This window comes from Oryza brachyantha, chromosome 3 (genome assembly GCF_000231095.2).
Source record: "Oryza brachyantha chromosome 3, ObraRS2, whole genome shotgun sequence".
Lineage (NCBI taxonomy): Eukaryota > Viridiplantae > Streptophyta > Magnoliopsida > Poales > Poaceae > Oryza > Oryza brachyantha.
In genome coordinates, this window is record NC_023165.2 from 22,085,296 (window position 1) to 22,093,640 (window position 8,345).

General features: G+C 40.4%; 1 protein-coding gene across 3 annotated transcripts; it reads right to left on the reverse strand.

Annotated features, from left to right (window-relative positions):
* Nucleotides 1-1,236: 1,236 nt before the first annotated feature.
* Nucleotides 1,237-7,941, reverse strand: LOC102719661 (protein argonaute 12-like). Of its 3 annotated transcripts, none has more exons than XM_015834531.2 (22): nucleotides 7,410-7,801; nucleotides 6,310-6,509; nucleotides 6,065-6,211; nucleotides 5,743-5,876; nucleotides 5,510-5,619; nucleotides 5,301-5,407; nucleotides 5,065-5,197; nucleotides 4,817-4,933; nucleotides 4,605-4,712; nucleotides 4,435-4,506; nucleotides 4,001-4,123; nucleotides 3,728-3,899; nucleotides 3,498-3,619; nucleotides 3,272-3,409; nucleotides 2,875-3,017; nucleotides 2,745-2,807; nucleotides 2,588-2,651; nucleotides 2,374-2,503; nucleotides 2,221-2,294; nucleotides 1,978-2,072; nucleotides 1,839-1,870; nucleotides 1,237-1,706 (listed from the first exon to the last, which is right to left on the reverse strand). In XM_015834531.2, the coding sequence occupies exons 1-22, from the start codon at nucleotides 7,704-7,706 to the stop codon at nucleotides 1,534-1,536; spliced, it is 2,754 nt and encodes a 917-aa protein (XP_015690017.2). In that variant the 5' UTR covers nucleotides 7,707-7,801; the 3' UTR covers nucleotides 1,237-1,533. The 3 variants fall into 3 exon arrangements, 2 of the variants coding, with proteins under 2 accessions (XP_015690017.2, XP_040377907.1); XM_040521973.1 differs by having other exon boundaries at nucleotides 1,978-2,093; XR_005811355.1 differs by having other exon boundaries at nucleotides 1,649-1,706; nucleotides 1,978-2,064; nucleotides 7,410-7,941.
* Nucleotides 7,942-8,345: the final 404 nt, after the last annotated feature.

Here is an 8,345-nt window from a genome sequence, read left to right on the forward strand (position 1 = left end):
TTGGAGGAATTTTAACCTAAAGAAATAGGAAAAGTGGAGGAATATGAATGTATGACAACATCAATCCATAGGAATTTTTTCAAAAGGTTTGAGTGGATAAAAATTTTCCTATGTTTTCTCTCTATGTCTTGTAGGAAGGAAAATTTTTATTTGATTTTTCTGTGATTCATTCCTACAAACCGAATAACTTTTAAAGGAATTCAATCCTTAGGAATTGGATCATTTGGTTTTCCTTCCAAACGAATAGGCCCTAAAGCTCGTAGCTTGAATTGGCTCACACCAAGCTTAACTCGGATTAGCTGGCACATGCAATCTTAATAAGAAGCTGAACTTGTAAATCAAAAATTACAAACCGAACTGGCTTGTTATAGGGATATAAATAAATACATGCTGAAAATCACTTCAACGCGCTAAACATTTTATAAAGTATTACTAAGTTTTGAATTAGGTTTTTTTAAAGGATGCCCGTTATAAATTAGTTCAACCTCATCAACATGGAAGTACATTTCTGAAAATTTATACCCAGCCACATGGATATATATATATATATATATATATATATATATATATATATATATATATATATATATATATATATATATCGCGTGAATTCGTTGATATTCAGCAACATAGACCTATAGTTTTTACCTGGTAGTCCTTTCAAAAATCTTTCATCATAAATAGATCCTAGAAAAATTCAACAAAAAAATGAACATTTTTAATTAGCATGAAGGTCCAATGTCCTGGCGTCACGACAAACTCAACCCCTAGGACTTGGAGAAATGTCTTGGCGCCATGACAAACTCAACCCCCAGGACATAGAGAAGGCTGGAACAGCTCCAAGGACCTATTTACAAAAAAAATCTATAGATAAAAAATATTTACAAATAAACCCTCATACCAACATGGCCGACTCCAAGAACATATTTATAAATATCTCTCTTAGGCATATGTTATTTTTTAAGAGACTGTGGACACCAATCGAAGGGTCTCAACACCAACGATCGTGGCAGTCTGGCAGCTTCTCTTTGGCATAGAGTCTCAACGCCATCGATGGTGGCAGCAAAACATTGAATCTCGGCTCCAAGAAAAAGATTTATTTTTAGAAGTACATTTATAAAATAAGTTTCCTAAAAGGACTAAATATAAAAACTGCTGCAAGAAAAAAAACTATTTTTATAAATATATTTATAAAATAAGTTTCCTAAAAGGACTGAAATATAAAAATGCTGCAACATAAATATCAGTTCCTTCTTCAGACTTTCTAACAGCAGTAATTAGACATATATAGTAAAGTACTAGGCAAGTCATGTAGTCTCGTAGAGATGAGCATTCCAAAATACATATGCAAAGCTTAAAACTTCCCAGACTGTTTTGGACAGGGCTACCGGCAAGAGTTTCAACATATACTCAACACCAGAGATATATAAAACATTAAACACGCCAAGTTACATCCAGTTCTTGCAAAAGCCAAACCTTCCAGCAAAACAAGATAAGCTTCTATAGTGGGGGTACTTAGCAAGAAGGAACCCTTCAGCAGTAAAACATGAACTGCTTAACATTTTCCTTGACTTCCGGAAGCGACTTTATCGGCCGTTCACGCGCCCGTGTCGCTGCAGAGGAGGACGAGTCCTGATCGGAATAGTCATCTTCCATGTAGTAGCGCGCCCGATAAGCTCCCAGGTGTGCATAGTATGCTGGAGGAACTGTTCAGTAAGGAGATCCAAAAATCAGCAAAACCTACCAGTCTTCAGGAAGAGATTTACTGATAACAAAATCAGCTCTTGTAAGCCCATTGTACATAGATTCAAGTCCTGACCACACTAACTAATGCGTACCTATAGAGACTGCTCGGGTGCATCGAGCATAGCTGCAGGTGAGGGATCATCCAAGGAAAATGTTAGATCATGCCAGCTTGGTTCAGTAGGATGCTATACGTAGTATGATTCGTTGAAGTAGAGTAGTAGAGCAGCTTACGTGTAGCAAAGAATGTAGGTTAATGTTTGCAATGTATCAGCTTTGAACCCATTTTCGTCGAAAAGGACGTGGTAGTGTGTTGGACGGCTTGTTCTCAAATGAAAAAGAAAAAAAAACTATGAATAATGAGTAGAACAGATTGTCGTATCGATCTATTACTATGTGCAGGGGATGGTAAAAAATATTCAAATACATTGCAAGGATTAGAATACTGAAGTCGTGAATTCTTCTATCAATCATTACCTTAATACCAGGATGGCTACAGAGGTAAAAGTCAAATTCACTCGGATGGCATATCTTTGTGTCAACAACGGTACCTGGAAAAAACACTTAACGCTTCAATACTTTTTTTCTTTGATACTAACACATTGTTTATATTAATAATTACTGCTTTACCAGGAAGGATATTTCCACTTCTATCCACCAAATCTCGATGATTTTCTGGAAAAAGGCGGGTGTGATGCCTTTTTTGGACAACAACAAATGTAACTGGAGGGAGGTAGCCGACCTGTAAACTAGCACATGCCTACGAGTACAAAGAAAAAACAGCATTAATTCTGTCACTGCATGAGATGGAAAAACAAACACGTAGGGATAAATAGGCAATGACCTTGCGAATTGCATCCATCTCATAAAGCAACACTTGGCTAAACTGTCCCTCACTGACACCATCCCTGCAAATTAAAGGAATCAGCCATCCCGGCAAATTAAAGGAATCAGGATTAAGCTGAGGATATTTTGTTTCTTGAAATGACTGCTTCACGGACCGATAAAATATAATCCTGCTAGGCTTCTGTCCAGTTGCTGCATAGAAAGACCTCAGCAATTCCCTGTAATATATGCATGTTATAGCACAAAAATATCAATTTAGACACTAACTCATGTAATATCAATTACCTAACCATTCCACCTCCAACAATTCCCTTCACTGGATCTTTCACTTCTGTGTAAAGATTAGCTATGATTTCTTGCCTATGTTCCTGTGCAGATACCAAGCATTTGTACTTTGTAACTTCTGGCCAATCCATGGATGCAACAACCTGTCAATCATAGAGGTTAGGAGATTTAAAATCAACCACATGGAATGTGGTAAAAAGACCGATTTCTTCTAGTAACAAATAACACAAAAGTAGAAGTGCAGAGGGTAAATGTTTTTACCCAAATGTCTAAAAACAAGCCAGACTTGAACACAAAAGCAGCACTAACACATACTTGAACAGAAAATCAGAAAATTCAAAGAATACACGTTCAGCAAAATGTAAAGCAGTGTGGTGAGTTAGAGAATCGGACAGACCGCTGCAATAGATGGAGAAGCATCATCCCCAGGAGATGGATGTGTAACATCCGCTCCAAAAACTATCGTAGGCAAATCTGTCAAAAGTGGTATTTTCCTGTGCAAAGCATCTTCGAGTACTGTATTCCGACCCCCAACCTAATTACAAGATGCCAAGCATGTTAATGTTACTCTCTATCCACTTGTACAGTGGTTAGTCACACCATACTATTAGATTTCATCCTACCTTCACATTCATTTTTAGGGCCAGATTTTCCAGATACTGCATCCCACCTTTCTGCACATTCTTAGGTGAACAGCATTGAGTTATAACACCAAGCTCTGTTTCACAAAGTCGTTTTATCCTCCCTACACATGTAATGAGTATCAGACATTAAAACTTAAATTGAAAATTGATTAAAATACCAGGAAAAATTGATCAAAAATCGTCTGCAAAAGAATGCATCAATAGCTCACCATACTGACTATTAAAATCAGGCAGTACTATGATTAGTAACTGAAGTTGCTGCCCTGTCAGGCCTTGCTTGTCAAGCTCCTCTGCAGATTTCCTATGGATATTTCTGATTGCAGCCTCTATGTTGTGTTGCTGTCCTTTCATGATATCGACGCATGGCCTCATATTCATTTGCTACAACAGTAGATAGAGTGAATCAGTGAATATCTGCTAACATAAACATATTCTACAGAAATAAGTTTATACAGTAATTTACATTCAAAAAAGCAATTTACCATGCCAATATTATTGCACATGCCAACAAGGTGATCGCAAAACATCCTGATGTCATTTGGATGCAGGCGGGAAGCAAAAGTTAGGCAAGCCCAATGGTTGATAGTTCCTCCATTTACCATTCTCTGGAAAAAGTCATGGAAAAAATTGATATGGTTTGCCATGAAGAAAAGATATCAAATCTGAACAGAAACCTGGAAAAAAATTGCTTCTCATGTCAGTGTATATTGTTTTCATATGATTGCATCATTATAAAAAAAAAGTAAAGAAAACATTGTTTTCTCAAAAAAAAAACATTGTTATAGATACCAAAAAAGTGAGTGGCCAAGTTTATCAATATAAGCATCACACAATTGCATGCAACAGAAAACAGCAGACAATTCAACAGGGCACTGAGAAATACAGACGGCACTGCTTAATATAATACAGAACATACCTTGTTAATCATGTTCCATTGTCCTACGGAAGGATTACACAGTTTCTCTCTTCCAGAGTCATGATATTTAAGCTAATTATAAGAGGTAGATGTAAGGGGCGAACTGATTATACATGTGAAACTGAAATGAACTCCATATTTTTAATAAAATATAAAGGAAAGTGCTATACTCTTGGGGTAGGCAGTACACGAGCATCAACCAAGGCAAGTTGGTCCATCACTTTGAGGCCAAATTCTTTTGCCCAGTTATCATTGCCATAAGAGTTCGTCTTGACAATCTAAAAATATAAGTAAAATGTAAATCAATATGGAATACAAAAAACAGAACTACAACTACAAAGACATGACTCAAATGATAAGACTACACCTACACAGAACTCACCTCTATGATACTGCTCTCCTTTTGTGCAGGTCGCTCACATGTCATCTTTAGTACGTTTGCAACTTGACGCTCGTTTAGCTTCTTAGAATAGCGTTGTCCTTCAAGTATACTGCAAACCTGCAAAATACACATGAACATGTCAATAGATTTATATCAAAATATCAGAGCAAACTCTGAAAAGTATAAAAGATTGATAATGATGGACATAGCAGCTCCAAAGATGAAAGACAAAGAAAGGAAAAGTAAACCTCCATAGGCAAATATGTCGGTCTGCTATCACTGCCAGTTTGAAGGCACGGCCAATTAAAATGTTTTAAGGAGTAATTATACTGTTCCTTAAAGTACTGTATGACCGATATCCTGGTTCCATCTCGATCAAACCTGTCAAATTAGTGGAAAAGTTTAATCGTATGATGTGAAATTAAGTGTATGCAACATGCATATAACAGAAAATCAGAAATGGATCATAGAAGAGAAAAGGTACGCTAATTCATTCAAAGGAGCTGAGGATATTCCAGTGATCTTGTAACGTATGGATTTGTCTTTCCGATGAGTTGCCACAACCCGGACTCCTCTTATGGCCTTCTTCAGCTATGATGAAGAAGACAAAAACAAAGACAGCGGCAACTAACTCAGAAAACAAAGAACACATGAATAAACAGGAGATAAAAAAATGGAAAAAAAAGTTCATACTTTAAGACGATCTTGATCAGACAAGTGCCTTGAAACATCTCGGATGTTCAAATATTGGACAGCAAAGTCCATCACTGGCTGGGCCTTGTAAAATGCCGTTGCAGAAATATCTAAGAAAATTCACATCAATATCCAACAGAGAGCATAAGTGGAAATAACAGACTATCACGATTTGTGCAAACATTTTTATATTACAATTGACGTAAGTGGAAGTACTTGACATAAATTCATACCAATATTTAATGACAATCCCATCTGCGTGGGTCGCAGACTTTGGTAATACCCCCTCCAGCACTCTGCACCGCTGCCAATGTCGCCGCCATGCCCAAATGATTTTGAGAAAAATGATCTTGAGAAAGATACATACCTGTCACAAGTTGAATTTAGCTAGTTAAAAAAATTCATGTCGAACAAAACTGATCCGGATTAACAGGTTACATGGGCATATTGAACCATAAGGCACAAAAGTTGAGCTGTCGAACTGACTCTACATATATCATAGCATGAAAAATAAAGTATTAACACCTTTTGGTTTCAAGAAAGTTAACAAATTACTTTGTGGCAGAGTGTTCCCTAAGAGCAATGTCCAGAGCTTGAATAACGTCCTGTGGCAACTCCCTCTGCCTACCAGCCAAAAACTGCTGAAGACTGTACAGATCTAATTTGGAGGATTGCTTTATGATGACCTTATATTCCTCCTCTCTAAAAACACAAAATATATTTTGTAAAACCATTAAATCAACAAATTAACATCAAAATAGGCATATAATAAGGGACATGCAGAAAGTGTTTAATAGTACCTTTGGTTGCCCCTCACAGGATTAGTATGTTTCACAACAAATTCTTTGGCTTTGAAAGGTAGTGGACCTGCAGTATATATGCTCTTTCCGCCATCATAGACAGGAGACCTACCATCCAAGAACTGTTTGTGCAACTCAAGAAGTTTGTTGATTATTGATCTATTTCTCACTCGAGAAGTCGACTCTGGAGTGATCGCCACCTGTAACAACAAAAAGATTGTGCATAATCAGAAGATGGTTATGCTGGTTAAAATAATGAAGCAAATTACTAATTAAAACCAACCATATTACAAGTGGTGAAACGAAAAGGGAAGGTGAAGTGAGAACAGCAATGATCAATACTTTGACCATTATGAATTTATTCATAGTGCTACAATATTTATCGATGTGTGGTCATATTTATTTGTCTTGCAACATCTGTTTCACTTACAAACTTTTTCAAATACGTGACATGAAGATTTGAATGACCGATCTTTGGCCATCATGTTTATATGACACCCTTAGAAAGATAAAAATCAAACATCCTGGGAAGAATGACCTTACTATGTGATATGAAGATCCACTTATTATGCTACTTACTCCGATTCAAAAATAAGTTTATTTTTTAGTTTTTGGATACAATATTTGACTTTTCATCTTATTTAATTTTTTAAGATTAATATATTTTATTTTTATTAGATGATAAAATATGAATAGCTCTTCACGCATTACAAATTTTTTTGAGTTTTTTGTAATAATTTTTTAAGTAAGACTGATGTCGAATGCTGAGCACATAAACCAATAAATGATGTTTTTTTAGGATGGCTTATTAGACACAATACTCAAATGGAGGAATAATTTAAAAATTGTGTAGTTGGATCTTTTTTAAAAAATATTCCCAAGTTTGTAAACCGACGCATTACGTGCAGTAGACCTCTCTCCATTCACCACCCTCCAAGTTTGTAAACCCTAGCTGCCTGCCTTCAAATCTTGGGAGGCTTGGATCAAATCCAACGTCGAGCAAAGTTAAAGAACTTAAAATAGATGAAAGAGATGCGAGACGAGAAAGTTATTTCGTGCATAGTGAAGGTCAGGAGCAAGAGAGAGGTGGTGTTGATTACGTCGTAGTGGTAGATGTCTTTGTCTGCGACTTGAACGAGGAAGTGGTTGGCGCGGACGCGGCACCTCCGCCCGATCGTCCCGATGTCAGGTCGCGCCGGGAACGTCACCGCCTTGGTCGACGACGGCGGCAGCGTCGCGGGCGCGGGCGCGGGCGCCGCCACGACCTGAGACCCTGTCGGCTGGACCTTCTCCCCTCCGCCCTCCGCCGTCACCCTCGCCGCGGCGGCCGGGGAACGGGAGGACGAAGAACGGCCCTGGCCGGCTTGCGGCGGCCCGCCCGAGCCCGACACCACCATTTTGCCCTTCACCTCGCTGCACAGAGCACCCACCGCCACGTCCGGTGCGGCCGCGGGCGCCGGCGCTTCGACACCGCCGCCTCGTCCGCCAGACGGCTGTTGCGGGGCCGGGGCCGGGGCCGGGGCGTGGAATTGCTGCCCGGCAGTCGACCCAGCGACGCCACGGCCGCCGCGCTCTCCCTGCCCTCGACCCCCTCCTCCTCCGCGGCCGCGCTGGGCCTGCCGCTCGCCGACGACGTCGAGATCTCCCCTCCCCTGGCCGCCGCCGCCCCCACGCCCGGCTCCTCCAGCGCCGCCGCCTCCTCGTCCTCCCCCTCCCCCTCCACCTCCATCCCGGCCGCCACCACGCCCTGCGCGACGGCCTCCCCCTCCACCACCACCACGACCACGCGTAGACATGGTGATCGAGGGAACCCTGTAACCGAAGCGGAGACGAAGGCGGCGCGGCAGGTTCATGGGGAGGCATCTACGTGTATATATGGAACGCCGTGGCCGTCGTGGGTGGGTAGGAGACAGCGCGTCTCGGGGGCTCCCATTCTCTCTCCCACTCGTGCCACTGACACTCGGGGCCCGCTTCTGTGGGACCCACGCGTCAGTCGCAGCAGCACCCACGTGTCCTCCTTCCCTATTGTTCTCCCT

Bases quoted from the DNA above. Each gene is read 5' to 3' on its own strand.
- LOC102719661 (XM_040521973.1), bottom strand. From the start codon at position 7,706: ATGGTGGTGTCGGGCTCGGGCGGGCCGCCGCAAGCCGGCCAGGGCCGT. The intron at 4,934-5,064 runs GTTTACTTTTCC...TGTATTTTGCAG, and splicing joins CGACATATTTGCCTATGGAG to GTTTGCAGTATACTTGAAGG. The intron at 2,094-2,220 runs GTAATGATTGAT...CATTATTCATAG, and splicing joins GTAGCCATCCTGGTATTAAG to TTTTTTTTTCTTTTTCATTT.